This window comes from Musca domestica, unplaced genomic scaffold (assembly GCF_030504385.1).
Source record: "Musca domestica strain aabys unplaced genomic scaffold, Musca_domestica.polishedcontigs.V.1.1 15, whole genome shotgun sequence".
Lineage (NCBI taxonomy): Eukaryota > Metazoa > Arthropoda > Insecta > Diptera > Muscidae > Musca > Musca domestica.
The window spans coordinates 4,079,628-4,096,467 of NW_026712207.1; the positions used below are offsets into that span (position 1 = coordinate 4,079,628).

At 35.1% G+C, this 16,840-nt stretch overlaps 1 protein-coding gene across 1 annotated transcript; it reads right to left on the reverse strand.

Annotated features, from left to right (window-relative positions):
- Positions 1 to 627: 627 nt before the first annotated feature.
- Positions 628 to 16,271, reverse strand: LOC101895444 (protein lin-28 homolog). Its single transcript, XM_020038767.2, has 5 exons — positions 15,741 to 16,271; positions 3,641 to 3,759; positions 1,258 to 1,369; positions 1,014 to 1,198; positions 628 to 933 (listed from the first exon to the last, which is right to left on the reverse strand). The coding sequence occupies exons 1-5, from the start codon at positions 15,886 to 15,888 to the stop codon at positions 835 to 837; spliced, it is 663 nt and encodes a 220-aa protein (XP_019894326.2). The 5' UTR covers positions 15,889 to 16,271; the 3' UTR covers positions 628 to 834.
- Between the last annotated feature and the right edge of the window lie 569 nt (positions 16,272 to 16,840).

Consider the following 16,840-nt stretch of genomic DNA (forward strand, 5'->3'; position numbering starts at 1 on the left):
GTTTTGTGAACCCAAGGTCTGGTGTAACGATGGAATATATCGGTCCACTGCTTCTGGTACCTCCCCCACAAAGGATCAAAATTGTGAATATGCCTGAAGCTCATAAAACCCGAAATAAACATCCGATTCCCTTCAAACTTGACAAATCTCAATATTTCTATCAAAACAAGATCTGTAATGAAAATTGTAGAGATCGGACCATTCCTCCTAGTACCTCCCCCACAAAGGGTCAAACGATCCCCCACGATTATAAAATTCGAAATAAACATTCGGTTCTCTTCATATTTCGCACATCCCATTACTTCAACTAATACAAGATCAGCTGTGTATATGGGATATATCGATCCACTCCTTCTGGTACCTCCCCCACAAAGAATCAAAATTTTGAATATCCATGAAGCTCATAAAACGGGAAGTTAACATCCGATTCCATTCAGACTTTGTATATCTCATTGTTTTCATCAACACAAGATCGGCTATAAAGATGATACAGATCGGACCATAATTAAAACGATTATAAAATCCGTAATAAGCATCCGGTTCTCTTCATATTTTTTAGTAACCCAAGGTCTAATGTAAAGATGGTAGAGATCGACCAATACTTTTTTACTTGTTTTTCTTTTTTTATTTGTAATATTTATTAGCAAATAAAAAATAAAAAAAAATATTCTTAAAATTTAATAAACGAGTGTTATGAGTCTAAAATCCTAAAAAATTGTACATTCGTTTCGCATAGCCTCTTTATACAATACAAAAAAAAGTATGGCACCAAATTGCCAATAAATGTGCATTATTCCTCATCCAATTCCATTCGTCTTATCCCAATGTCCTTTGTTAACTCTGATCCTTGGCCACATTTTCTTCTTCATTGCCACCACCAGCGCCGGAATTTTCTTCATCAGGATTAGCACTGGATTGATCCACATTTTGATTCTGCAAGAAAGTTCAAGAGAGTTACTCATCATTTCATAAAATGTAAGGATTCATAAAAGGGTAGAATGCCGGATACTTACCTTCTTAGTTGGACAATTGGCAAACAGATGATCATCCTGCTTGCATAGATGACAACGTTTGGGCTGGGGTCCTAGATGACACTTCGAGGCAATATGATTGGCAAATTCGCCGCAGTTGTAGCAGCGTACACGTCGATGACGTTTCTTGCTGCGCGGTCGAAATGTACTGCCATGACAATCACTACCTGCAAGGGAGATAGGATTAGATGTTGAAATATTAAAATACGTATTAATTCAATCATACCTTGTATTCCAGAGACCCTGGTGGCCTCAAGACCCCTTTCGGTTAAATGACACTCGAATTCGACTTCTTCCTGCTCACCCAGTGAACGGAAGCCGGACATTTGTATTATGCTCTGAAAATTAGAAAATTATTTTTTTTGCGAATTTTGGTTAAATATATTGTTGCGAATTCAAATCGAATAGATTGTGGGTAATTTAGATAATTTTCTGTTGAATTGTAAGGTAATTTTTTTATGGAGTTCCTTTAATCGGTTTATAGCAACTATAAAATTTCTTTCCCATACTTCTTTCTTTATGTATTAGTCTTAGCTTTGACTGAATCGCTCCAGCTAACTCGTATTTAAGCGTCCTCATCTACACTTGATATCTTTGATAATCTTAATCCTGATTGTGGTTATTGTATTTTCTTTCCCATACTTCTTATGTATCATTCTTAGCTTAGACTGACTCGCTCCTGCTCACTCGTATTTATATGTCCTCATCTTCTACACTTGGTAGCTTCGAAAATCTTAATTTATATTGAGGTTGTTTTATTTTCTTTCCCATACTTCTTTCATAATGTATCAGTTTTAGCTTAGACTGACTCGCTCCTGTTCACTCGTATTTATATGTCCCCATCTTCTATACTTGGTAGCTTCGAAAATGTTAATCCACATTGTGGTTTTTGTATTTTCTTTCCCATAATTCTTTCTTTATGTATCACTCCTGGCTTTGACTGAATCGCTCAAGCTCACTCGCATTTATACATCCCCATCTACACTTAATAGCTTCGAGAATCTTAATTCTGATTGTGCTTATTGTATTTTATTTCCCATAATTCCTTCTTAATGTATCAGTCTTAGATTTGACTGACCCACTCCTACCCACTCGTATTTATACGTTCTCATCTACACTTGGTAGTTTCAAGAATCTTAACCCAGATTGTGGTTGTTGTATATTCTTTCCTATACTTCTTTCTTTATGTGTCAGTTTTAGCTTTGAATGACTCGTTCTTACTCACTCGTATTTATAAGTGATCATATACACTTGGTAGTTTCGAGAATCTTAATCCAGCATGTTCTGCAATATTCCAATTAAATATAAACAACGTTCATTAAAAATAATAATGATGTCATAAATACATTTTTTCTCTCACTCGTATTCATAATAATTTTGCCCTTGTTATTTTCATGTCTTACTTCCTTGTATGTGTGTGTATTTTCGTTGATGAATGGACGTGGTTGCCATGTCATTGTAAATTATGGAACATGCTGGATTAAGATCTCCGAAGCTGCCAAGTGTAAATGAAGTTGTATAATTACGAGTGAGTAGAAGCGAGTCAGTCAATTTAATATTGATTACATCGATGAACTAGAGTGTTTAGTATGTAAATTGAAAACGTATGTGAATTGTCGAAACGTGTATATTTTCTTCATAACCTCCACGATACTATGGAGGGTATCTTAACTTTGTCATTCCGTTTGTAATTAATCGAAATACTCATGTCAGACCCAAAAAAGGATATATATTTTTGATAATCGTAAAGTTCTACGTCGATTTAGCAATGTCCGTCTGTCACGCTATCTTTCGAACGAATTGTTTTCTTATAGCACCTCAATAACGGTATTTTGATGATTTTAGCGACATTATAGACCGGAATTATTTCAGCCTGTGACAATTGCGTATGCAGGTCCACGTCTTTGTATAACCCCCCATATAACGATACCTCCTGATATTCGGTATTTTGATGGTTTTAGCGACATCATTCACCTGAATTGTTTCCAATTTTGTATTCGAAGTTCGTAATTGATCCTACAGCCTGTGACAGAAAATGATCTATGCAGGTCCACGTCTTCGTATAGGCTCCATATAACGATAACTTCTGATATTCGGTATTTTGATGGTTTTAGCGACATTATTTACCGGAATTGTTTTCAAATTGGTATTCGAAATTCATAATTGATCCTACAGCCTATGACAGACAATTGTGTTTGCAGGTCCGTGTCTTCGTATAGCCCATATATCACGGTACCTCCTTTTATTCGGTATTTTAATGATGTTAGCGAAATTATTCACTGGAATTGTTTCAAACTTCGTATTTGCAGTTCGTAATGGGTACTACAACCTATGACAGAAAATTATGTAACGATACCTCCCTTTATTCGGTATTTCGATGATATTAGCGACATTATTCACCGAAATTATTTTGCATTTCGTATTTGACATTCGGAATTGGTACTGTAGCCAATGACAAAAAAATACTTATGCAGGTCATCGTCTTCGTATAGCCCTCATATAACGATTTCCATTTAAACGATATTTTTGGACGGATTTTTTTTTTTTTAATTTTCAAGTTCCTTCCATATGCTGGAGGATATTAAAAGTTCTTGTTTTCTATTACCAACCTGATGTACGAACACCTCATGGCCTCCATCGTTGGGTGTCAGAAAACCCCATCCCTTGGCCACATTGAACCATTTGCACTTGCCATAACGAACGCCGGCAATTTCATGTGGGGAAATGTCTGAAAAAAAATGGGAAAAAGAAAATATGTGTTAAAAAAAACGAAATAATTTTCAAAATTTGAAATTGAAAGCGAATACGAAAATGTCGCCACAGATCATCATCAATTCTAACTTTTTCTATAGAAAATTTCTTTTTTATCGGTAATGTATTTTCCTAAAGAAAACCAGTGATGGCTTCTCCTATGGAACATTTTCCAATATATAAAATATGTAGTAATAACTTCACTGGGCGAAAATATCATTGGTGGTAACTGAAAAGTAGTCTGTGAAGCCTTTTCTTATAGAAAGTGTTAATAGTGGCTCATTTTCTTAAAGAAAATGCTATCAGTGCTGAATTTTCCTGTAGAAGCTTTCATTGAAACTATTATCAGTGATGACTTTTCTTGTAAAATATTTAAATAAGAAATAATTTCCACAGTTAATTCTGACTTTTCTCGTAAGTTAAGACAGATAAAATTATTGAAAATTGTGACTCTTTATGGATGGGGTACCAGAAGTAGTTCGCAGCATATCATCTTCATAAAAGACCTTATGTTAACAAAAATGTCTGCATGTGCAAAATTTGAAGAGAGTTGGATGCTTATTTCGCTTGTTTTGAGCTTGTTGTTTTCCAAAATCTTGAAGAAATGGTTCGATCTCTACCATCTCTATAACAGATCTTGTGTTGATGGAAATATTGAGATGTACTAAGTCTGAATGGAATCGGATGCCAATTTCGCGTTTTATGAGCTTCATGGATATTCAAAATGTTGACCTATTGTGGGTGAGGTGCCAAAAGGGATGGACCGATATATCCCATTTTCACAGCGGATCTTGTGTTAGTAGAAATAATTGGATGTGTAAAATATGAAGAGAGCCTGATGCTTATTTCGAATTTTAGAATAATTTTGGTTATTCAAATCTTTAATATTTTGTGGGGGAGGTTCTAGAAGGAATGGTCCGATCTGTACCATCTTTACAACAGATCTTGTGTTGATGGAAATATTGAGATATACCAAGTCTAAATGGAATCGGCTCTTAATTTCGCTTTTTATGATCTTCATGGATATTCAAAATTTTGACCCTTTGTGGGGGAGGTACCAGAAGGAGTGGACCGATTTATACCATCTTCACACCAGACCTTGGGTTAATAAAAATAATGTGTTATATGTAATTTTAAGATAATCGGACTCTTACATTTTATAGGAGTAATAATTATTCAAAATTTTGACTCTTTGTCGGATTTGCAAAATTGGAGCAAAATCGCATTATCCTTTCTCTTTCTGTGCAGTAAAATATTTGTTTGAAAATTTGTGGAGGTTGTACCAGAATGAGTGGACCAACATTGCCCATCTCCAAACTCGATCTAAGTTTGACAATAATATTACGATGTTCCAAGTTTGGACCAAATCGGATGCTCCCTTCAAGAGTTTTTGTGCGCACCAGCCAGACAGACAGACGGATGGACGTACATCGCTAGATGGACTCCAAATTTCTTGAAACGGATTTGGTCCAAAGAGATCTAGGGTCTAAAACCGTTATTTCGATGAGGCGCGGATTGGCCCTTTTCAGCCATATGGCTGAGGGTAAAAAAGTCAGGCCTCAGTTACTATTTTTTTTTTTTCAAAAACAAATCAGGTCTCAGATCATGCGCACGAATTTTTTTCTGGAAAAAAGTCAGTCCTTTGTGCCAGCTCCTCAGTTCCTGATGATAAAAATTTTTCAGTCATGGAGGCGAATTTTTTTCCATAGCAAAAAAAGTCTTGAGGATGAAATTTTTCTATAGAAAAAAGTTGATTCTCGATATCTGAGGATAATTTTTTTTTCTATTAAAAAGTCAGACCTAAGTTCCTGAGGAGAACATTTTTTCTATAGGAATAATTAGGTCTCAGTTCCAGGGGACAAAAAAATCAAGAATGAGTTTCCAAGGACGAAATTTTATTAGAAAAAAATCAGTTTCCGAGAAAACATTAGTTCCACGTCAAAAGCCTGAGAAACGCATTTTTATAGAAAACAATTTCGTCCTGACTGCCCTTTTCATACGAAAATTTCGTTCTATTCTGAGGATTGAAATGAATACTGAACTGAAAAAATCAATGCCCAACTCCTGGGGAGGACATTTTTTCTCTGAAAGAAATCAAGTCTTAACTCCAGAGCAAAATTTTTTTTCTGATTCTGAGGACGAATCAATCCTAACATCCTGAAGATGACACTAACATTGTTCTTAAAACCTTATTTCAGGAACGGAAAAAATCAAGGCCTAACTCCTGGGGATGAATTTTTTCTATTAAAGATATCAAGTCTTAACATTGGAAAAAGATTTTTTTCTGATTTTTTCCAAGGACGAATCAATTCTCACACCCTGAAAACGACACTAACTCCTTAGTTCTTAAAAAACCTTAGTTCCAGGACAAAAAAAATATATATATTTGTGTAGCTAGTATTAATTAAAAAGAGATAACCTCAGTTTTCTTATATTTTTATAGAATCAGAATAATCAGGCTGTGTTGATGATTTTTTTTTCAGTCTTCAGTTTCTAAGGAAGAATATTTTTTATAGACAAAAATCGATCCTCACTTGCTGAGATCAATTTTTTTTTTATAGAAATCACCTTTTCTGAAGAGATCAATCCTCATGATTTATATAGAAATGTTTTTCATGGGTATAGTAATCCGTACTATTCGTCGTCCGAATCTGAAATATTTTTTCTAAATGTTGCTAATTACAAATGTAATTCCTAATATTTCAAAACAATACCAACTTCCGAAAATACGACGACATTCCTTCTATTTGAATTCCATTAAAATGTTTAAAGATTCATTATCATAATAGCGGAATTGTTCAAACAAAAAATGTTTGTCTGCAAATGAACATCGATTTGTTCAAACATTTTCAAACAATTATCGAGTGAACCTCCACTCCCTCCACTCTGGGATTTAGATGTGTCAGCCGTTTTCAAGAAATGTTTGAACGGCCTATTTTTGATGCGATGTTTGAGTGGTGTCATTTAGATTTTTATCGTTTTCAAGTTTGTGAAAGTTGTATTTTTTTGTTTGTTGCTTTGATATTAAGTTTCGTCGTTTTGTATCCCCCTCACACACACACGCGGGCACAAACCCTTGCTGTCTTTAATATATTTTAATATTGATGGACAGTGAAACCTTCGTCAAATACTACATCTTGCGGTATAAAATTATTTTGGTGAAATGTTCATTTCTCATAAAGTTGAAACCTCTAATAAAGCGTGATTTTTTTGAGGTTAGGATTTTCATGCATTAGTATTTGACGGATCACGTGGGATTTCAGACATGGTGTCAAAGAGAAAGATGCTCAGTATGCTTTGACATTTTATCATGAATAGACTTACTAACGAGCAACGCTTGCAAATCATTGAATTTTATTACCAAAATGTTGGCAGAAAATCCGCTTTTTTATCGACAAATTTTGTTCAGCGATGAGGCTCATTTCTGGTTGAATGGCTACGTAAATAAGCAAATTTGGAGTGAAGAGCAACCAGAAGCCGTTCAAGAACTGCCCATGCATCCCGAAAAATGCACTGTTTGGTGTGGTTTGTACGCTGGTGGAATCATTGGACCGTATTTTTTCAAAGATGCTGTTGGACGCAACGTTACGGTGAATGGCGATCACTATCGTTCGATGCTAACAAACTTTTTGTTGCCAAAAATGGAAGAACTGAACTTGGTTGACATGTGGTTTCAACAAGATGGCGCTACATGCCACACAGCTCGCGATTCTATGGCCATTTTGAGGGAAAACTTCGGAGAACAATTCATCTCAAGAAATGGACCGGTAAGTTGGCCACCAAGATCATGCGATTTGACGCCTTTAGACTATTTTTTGTGGGGCTACGTCAAGTCTAAAGTCTACAGAAATAAGCCAGCAACTATTCCAGCTTTGGAAGACAACATTTCCGAAGAAATTCGGGCTATTCCGGCCGAAATGCTCGAAAAAGTTGCCCAAAATTGGACTTTCCGAATGGACCACCTAAGACGCAGCCGCGGTCAACATTTAAATGAAATTATCTTCAAAAAGTAAAAGTCATGGACCAATCTAACGTTTCAAATAAAGAACCGATGAGATTTTGCAAATTTTATGCGTTTTTAAAAAAAAAAAAGTTATCAAGCTCTTAAAAAATCACTCTTTAGGCTGATACTTAAAAAAAAAACAAAATATTGGGTATGACAACAACTCATACCCAACACCGATTGCACATCCAACACCAAACAAATGTCATCGATCTTTCCCTTCCATAATGAACATTTCCTACTTGTTTTTATTTTTTAATTCCAAATTTTAAAGGTTCTACTGTACTTTCATTCAAATTGAAGCCGTTCAAAAGTTAATTAAATAAAATATGGCCCAGTCGGCACAACGTTAATACATTCATTAAACATGCTCCAGTGTCACCGATTGCATCGATGTGTATGTGTTTGTATGTATTTGTGTGACTGGAAAAATGTTTGGGGAGACACGGTTTGTGTTGGTGGGTGTTCCGCTTTGTCAAACGTTTCGTGTTTTGGTGTTCGCTAATGTTTGATCAAACTAATTGGTATTGTTTGGTAGATATGGTTTGATTTTTGGTCTCAACGCTGTCGTATATCTTTCTTCATATCAATTTGAGTGCGCTTAAGTATGGGTGGGTACGCAGGCACTTACGCACACTGTTAGAGTCTTGTGGCCACTTTCCTACCATTGACCAAATTTATTTCACACTAACTTCTTTACAGGGTTCTGTACTAGATCTGGAACTTTGCAACATTAGCTATAATGGTAGGTATGTGTGAGAGCACTTTTCTAGTACCCAGATACTCTAGTAGTTGTAATCCAGACAAAAAACACAGAAGATACTCATCAGTAGACTGATGTCAAATATCGTAGGGTCACTCCCGAAAACGAGAGGGACACCAATTAGATCCTCAACCATATGGCTACAGAGGGTATATTTCATTTGATACAGTCAAAACGTGCCTCATCGAAATCACGATTTTAGACCATAAGTCTCTTTGGACCAAATCAGTTTTCGTTTCAGGACATTGAATAAAGTTGATTCTCAATTATCTTGAGGATAAAATTTTTTCTACAGGAATAATTAGGTCTCAGTTCCTGGGGACAAAAACTTAAAAAAAATCAATCAAGCATGAGTTTCCAAGGACGAAAATGTTCTATAGAAAAAATCAGTTTCCGAGAAAGCATCAGTTCCACGTCAAAGTCTGAGAAACGCATTTTTTATAGAAAAAAAAATTCGTCCTGACTGCCGTTTTTATAAGAAAATTTCATTCTATTGTTCTAACTCTGAGGATTGAACTGAATAATTAACTGAAAAAAATCAATGCTGAAAAAAATCAGCCTTATGGCTACAGAGGGTATATATCATTTGATACAACCAAAACGTGCCTCATCAAAATAACGCTCTTAGACCATAGGTCTCTTTGGACCAAATCCGTTTCCGTTTCAGGACATTGGGAGTCGATTTAGGGGTGTTCGTCCGTCCATTTGTTTGAGTGGCTGGTGCGCACGATAACTCTCGAAGGGAGTATACGATTTGGTCCAAACTTGGTACATGGCAATATTGTCAAACCTAGACCGAGTTCGGATTTGGTCCAATCTTTCTGGTACCTCCCCCACAAAAGGAACAATTTTCCAAACAAAGTAATTTGCCTCATATATAGGGAAAGGATCATTCGATTTAGTGCAAACTCTGAAAGTCACCATATTTTTGCTAGTCAGTGCTAGTTCAGGTGTCATAATGGATAATATCGGTCTACTCCATCAAGTACCTCCCCACAAAGGGTTAAATTTTTGATAAAAAAAATTATAAAATGTGAAATAAGAGTCCGATTGTCTTCAAATTTCGCACGTCCCAATATTTCTAGCTAAAGCAGATCTGGTGTGAAGATGGAACATTTCGAAACACTCCTTCTGATACCTTCCCCACAAAGGGTCAAAATTTGGAATAATTATATCTCTTATAAAATGTGAAATAAGGGTCCGACTGTCTTCAAATTTCTCATATCCTAATATTTCCACATTCACATGATTTGGTGTGAAGATGGAACATTACGGACCACTCTTTTTGATACCTTCCTCACAAAGCGTCAAAATTTGGAATAATTATAACTCTTATAAAATGTGCAATATTTTGCAATATTTTTATTAACCAAAGGTCTGGTCCATCAAGTACTTCCCCCACAAAGGGTCAAAATTTTGGAATAATTAAAACACTTATAAAATTTGAAATAAGAGTCCAATTGCCTTTAAATTTTGCACATCTTAATATTTCTACCAACACCAGATCTGATGGGAAGACGGAATATATCGGACCACTCAATCAAGTACCACCTCCGCCACAAAGGGTCAAAATTTGGAATAATTATAACTCTTATAAAATGTAATGTAAGATTCCGATTTCCTTCAAATTTCGCACATCCTAATATGTCTACAGTCACAAAATTTGGTGTGAAGATGGAACATTTCGGACCACTGCATCAAGTACCTCTCCCCCAACGGGTCAACATTTTGAATATCCACGAAGATCATAAAACGCAAAATTAATATCTGATTCCATTCAGATTTGCTACATCTCAATAATTCTATCAACACAAGACCTGTTATAAAGATGGTAGAGATCGGAGCATTCCTTCTGGTACCTACCCCTCAAAGGGTCAATGCTTTGAATAACCAAAACGATTATAAAATACGAAATAAGCAACCCGTTCTCTTTATATTTCACACATCACATTATTTCTACTAACATCAGATCTGGTAGAAAGGCGGAATATATCGGACCACTCCTTCTGGTACCTCCCCCACAAAGGGTCAAATTTTTGAATATCCACAAAGCTCATAACAATTAAGATCCGATTCTATTCAGACTTGGTAAGTCTCATTATTTCTATCAGCACAAGATCTATTATAACGATTGTGGAGGTCGCACCATTTTTTCTGGTACCTCCTCCAAAAAGGGTCAAAATTTTTAAAATCCATGATGCTCATAAAACGCTTTATTAACATCCAATTCCATTCAGACTTGGTGTATTCTAATATTTCTATCAGCACAAGATCTGTTATGAAGGTTTTAGAGATCGGGCCATTCCTTCTGGTACCTCCACCACAAAGGGTCAAAGTTTTTAATAACCAAAAGGATTATAAAATCCGAAATAAGCATCAGGTTCTCTTCATATTTTGCACAATCCATTATTTCTACTAACTCAAGATCTTCTGTGAAGATGGGAATATCGGTCCACTCCTTCTGGTGCCTCCCCCACAAAGGGTCAATTTTTTTAATATCCATGAATCTCATAAAACGAGAAATTAATATCCGATTCCATTCAGACCTGGTACATCGCAATATTTTCATCAACACAAGATCTGTTATAACGATGGTAGAGTTCGGACCATTCCTTCTGGTACCTCCCCCACAAAGGATCAAAGTTTGAATAACCAAAACGATTGTAAAATCCGAAAAAAGCGTCCCGTTCTCTTCATTTTTCACACATCACATTATTTCTACTAACACAAGATCTGCTGATCGGGCCATTTCTTCTGGTAACTCCCCCGCATAGGGTTCAAAATTTTAACCAAACGATCAAAGAAAGCAATATAACTAATTTTTCACTTTAATGAGTTAAAGGTTTTTCCCTAAAGACGCTCTTTTTCATTAGAAAGACATCGCATTTTCCTTCATCTACACGAAACAACATCTAAATCGACCAATATCTGCTGTACAAATACCCAAACGGTGTCTGGCAACATTGCACAACAAACAAATACGCATTTTATTCCATCGGTCGTATCAAACATGATGGTGGTCGGACGGTCATGTACTACGCAGCTAAGACAGTTTTTAGTGCATGGTGGCGTTATCACACACATTCCGTTGTATAGTATTATTGCTTCATTCAAAAAAATCCGAATGAAAAAAAAAACATTGTCAAGCGTGTGAATGGAATTTTATGTTTTTTGGGGATTTTTGTTTTCGTTTTCTCTGTTTTTCTTTTGTTGTTTTTGTTCTTCATGTTAAGTAGAGAATAAAGAACCTAGAGAACTTGTATGTAGTTCACTTTTTTGCGTTACACACATATTTTTCGTTTTATTTTGTTTTTTGTTTGCCAAAGGAAGAATGTGGATTTTTTTTTGGATAGTCATTGTCCTTTCGTTTGAAATGAACATGTTTTCCTGTGAGATCTTGTTAGATAATATCCTGGCTTATGAGAAGAAAATCCAAAATAAAAAAAACTTATTTCCGTTTTGTAGAGGTAGCTAACTATTTGCTGTGAGAGGAAAGGGTAGGGTATAGAGGTAATAGAGTGTTAGACAATTTTGGTTAAATACGAAGTACTTATTTTATAACCGGAATGTAAAATAAGTATATATTCCCTTGGCCCCAAGATGTTTTATAGGTTTTCTATACATAAAATACTTTCTATCTTCTACACGAATTCTGCATAAAAATATCATATATAGAACTTCTATACATAGAATTCCTTCTTTAGGTCTTTCATACATAAAATACTTTAAATAGGTCAGATATACATAGAACATTTACTGATTGTCTAAGATTGGTATTTTACATAGGTCTTTAGGGCTTCTATAGGCATATAATATCTTCAATAGATCTTCTATATATGGAACGTACACTGCATACAAACGACCTTTTTATATTATTTTTATACCCTCCACCATAGTACGGAAGGTATATTAAGTTTGTCATTCCGTTTGTAACACCTCGAAATATACATTTTAGACCCCACAAAGTATATATATTCTTGATCAGCATAAAATTCTATGTCGATTTCGCTAGCGATGCCCGTCCGTCTATCCGTCTGTGGAAATCACTCTAGCTTCCGAACGAAGTAGATTGATAAAATTTTACTCAAATGTATGTTATGTCTGCAGGAATTCTGGTAATGAAAATGGGACATGTAGGTCCACGTTTTGGTATAGCCCCCATATACGGTACATCCCGATATTCGGTATTTTGATGATTTTAGCGACATTATTCACCGTAATTGTTTCAAATTTGTTATTTGATGTTCGTAATGGATACTACAGCCTATGGCAGAAAATTGTCTGTGCAGGTCCACGTCTTCGTAAGCCCCCATATAACGGTACCTCCCGATATTCGGATTTTATTCGAGTTTTTTTTTTGAGAATTGTCAAATTCGTTCCAAATGGTGGAGGGTATTGAAAGCTTTTTTATTTTTATAAAGAATACTCTCTATAGGCCTTTGGTACATTAGGTACGTATATAGCCCTTCTATACTGAGCACACCTTTTCACTTTTTTATGGATGCATATAGAATCTTTAAAATATTTTACATAAAGTCCATTTTACACATCATATTGGAGTCCAAGAGGACTACATAGATATTTTCTGAAAAGTTTACTAATTTTGTGTCGGTTGGAGACATACGTAAAGTGACTTAAGATGGGAATACATAGAAGGCTTTTCTGACTGGCTTATATTTAAAAAATATTTTAAAGCATACTTTTAAGCGCTCCCAAAAATGTTATAACTTTCCCAAATATTTGTAATGTATAGCGACTATAAAGTGTCCAAATTACGTTACACTGTGCAACACATAAAAATAATTGCAGTAAAAATCTAGTAGATTCTGAAAAAATTTTAAAGCATACTTTTAAGCGCTTCCAAAGATTTTTAGGCTTGAAAGAAATGCTATCCGATATAAACTATATACTATGCAAATTTCGTAATACTGTGCACGCGTAGCGCCGCTTTGAAAGTATACATCGCAAAGTAACCTAAATAAAAGGTCAAGTTCCCTTTTCCACAGTTTTTGGAAAATTTCGAATTAAGGTTCCTTGAAATTCACACATTTGAGGTATATAGTGTTATTGGCAACATTAACACTTGTATTGGCAACAATACAAGAAATATTTTCCTCGATAACTTAAAACCCTCAACGAAGCACCGAAGGACTTTTTTTGATCCTTTTTTTTCAAAATATATTTAATACTTTAGGTAAGATTTGAACTTTTCATGTATTCTGGAAACAATGGTAGAAGTTTATGAAAAAGAATAAGAATATTTTGAATGTTTTCGATCCCTTTTAAATGGGAGTTTTTAACCATATCTAAAAAAAGATGTAACAACTTAAAAATTATCAGTCGGTTACCGGCAGATGTATACCTTCCTTCAATGTTCGATTATTTTAATATATTTTGACTTGTGTTATTATTATTCAAATTGTTGACCCTCTTTGGAGTAGGTTGCAAAGGAATGGGCCAATAGTGTCCATTTCGTATCGGACCTAAATAAATAGGATATAAATATTGCAACGTATCGTACGTAAGTCGATATACGTGCAACGTATATAGACTATTTCCTTCACTTTATATGAGATATATGTCATTTTTTAAAATAGTTAAAATATTCCTGAGCTACCAGATATAGACGACCAAAGTATTCCATTTTCATACTTCATCAAATACAAATAAAAATATGGGTATGGGCAGAATTACAAGAAAATCGAATATTTATAACCAATTTAATGCGAAATCATAAAATCCATACTCTTCTCCGGTTTCTGGTTGAGAGAAATATTTATATATAGCAAGTTGTAAAGAATCGCTGACTTGTTTCGCAAGTTATGACAAAAAAGTTATGAAAAAAAAGTGAGATACCAGAAGGGGTACGCAGATATTATTATATTATTATATGTTAGGAAAAAAGTTTGTATGTATGAAATTTGAAGAGAGTTGTATGCTTATTTCCTTTTCCTAGAGGGTTTTTTTTTTTCAAAATCTTGAAGTCCAGAAAAAATGGCCCGATCTCTACCATCTTCATAAAAGGCCTTGTGTTGACGGAAATATTGAACCAAGTCTGAATGGAATCGGATGTTAATTTCTTGTTTTGTAAGCTTCATGGATATTCAATTTTTTTTTGCACTTTTTGGAGTAGGTACCAGAAAGAGTGGTCCGATAAATTCCATCTTCACACCAGACCTTGGGTTCATAAAAATATGGTGATGTGTGCAATTTAAAGACAATTAGTTCGATGGTCTTCCTTCTTAAATCACATTTATAAGAGTTATAATTATTCAAAATTTTTAACCTTTATATGGGGAGGTACTTGATGTAGTGGACTGATATTGCCATTTTCGCACTAATGCAAATATTAGTATTTGCAAATTTGGAGCAATATCGGATTATCCTTTCTCTTTTTGTGCAGTATTTTTTTTTAATTTCGATCTTTTTTGGGTTAGGTAGGAGTGGACCGATATTACCCATCTCCGAACTTGATCTAAATTGAACAATAATATTACGATGTACCAAGTTCGGATCAAATCGGATACTCCCTTCGAGAGCATTTTTGATGAGTACCTAAAAATATGCCATAAAAATGCTGAAGATAAATGTGAAAAAAGGCCACATCACATATGACTAACTTAATTTTAAACGGAGACCGAGAAAATTTTATATATGTCTTCCATATGGAGGACATCTTCCATGGGTTACCTATAGACGCCCTCTAGAAGCCCTCTCTGGGTCATTTTCTATACACAGAAAATTTCCAATAGATCAATTTGCTGTTCGTATTCTTTACGTGGAATATATTCTCTTTATCTTCTGTAAATATAAGAAAAGCCTGTAGCATGGCTTTTTGTGTTTATTAGTCACTCTACAGGTATACTATACTATGAGTCATCATGTTTTGAAAACAAAATGATCGGAAAATATATAATTCCTTCTATAGATGAAATATTTTCTACAGGCCTTTAACTGACAGAAGATATTGAATAGGCTTCTGGGAGGTAGAAGATCCTTAGTACGCCATCTCTTATCCTTTAGGAACAAATTAGACCTGTTGTAGGACTTATTTTTAAAGAAAATCTTTTCAAGCCTTTAAAGAGAAAAAATAGATGAAGTCCTTCTCATGAGCCATGTATATTCCTAGACACTTAAAATATCTGAATAGAAAAACTCGTCCTTAAAGCATTTCCAATTTTCAAATACTTACCCTCCGGTCGTAGCCTGGAACCACTCGTACTGGCTAGGGGATGGCTGGTATCCATTTGTGAGCTTTCATTTGGTGAATTTGAGGAATGCTCTAAATTTGGATCGTTCTGTTCCGGACTCTGCGGATTGTTGGATGTGTTATTGGCCATTTAATAGCTGTTTTACAATGTTATTCCGTATCAATGTGTTGATTACAATAATATCACTTTTTTCGATTTTTTATTGTTGTTTTTAAGAGTATCTTAATGACAACAATAAAACTTAAATGCGTTTTATTTTAATATTTATTTTGAATTTTTTTTTTGTTTTGTTTCGAAAATGAAATGTTTTCAATTTTGGGTCTGGTTTTATCTCGTTGTTATTGCTCTATTATGATTATTCGTTTCTTATTTTTTTCAATTTTTTCGAATTTCGTTTCGTTTCTTGCCGTCGCCGTCCGTTTTCTCTTCCTCTTCAGATGCACACAAATGTTACACGCACAACGCACACAGATACACTGATGTTTGCCTGCGTTTAACTATTTCTAAGAACCCCCGAAAAAATAAAATAATTCAATGGGAAACTATTTCCAAAAACTAGCTGACGCTGCTGACGTTGTTGTTGTTGTTGCTTACAGCGGTCTTAAGAGCAACAGCAACAACAACAACAAAAGCGACCGAAATCCCATGACAGCTCTGGCTTTACTACCACCGCCTAACAACAACAGCTGAAGTACACTACAACAATAAAAATATCAACATTTTATCAATACGCAGTTTACTCTAGTCCGTCCGTCCGTCTGTCCGGCTGCCTGCCTGGTTGTTTGTTCGCTCGTTCATCTATCCATACATCCATCCATCCAACCAACCAACCATTTGGCCGTGCGTCGTTAATTCGTTTGTCCGTCTATCAGTCTGCCTGTGCCTATCCCTCCGTATTCTTGCACACAGCACAACACTGATCCAAAGAACCCAAAATAAGAATCTACCAAAGACCATTCTCACCAGCAACAAGCAGGCATTAACCACCAAGAACTAATAACAACAACAAAATCATCCAGATCTCAACGTCTATGAAACACTCAAACAAGGCTTTCTTTTTTTGGTTTTGTCAGTCCCGCCA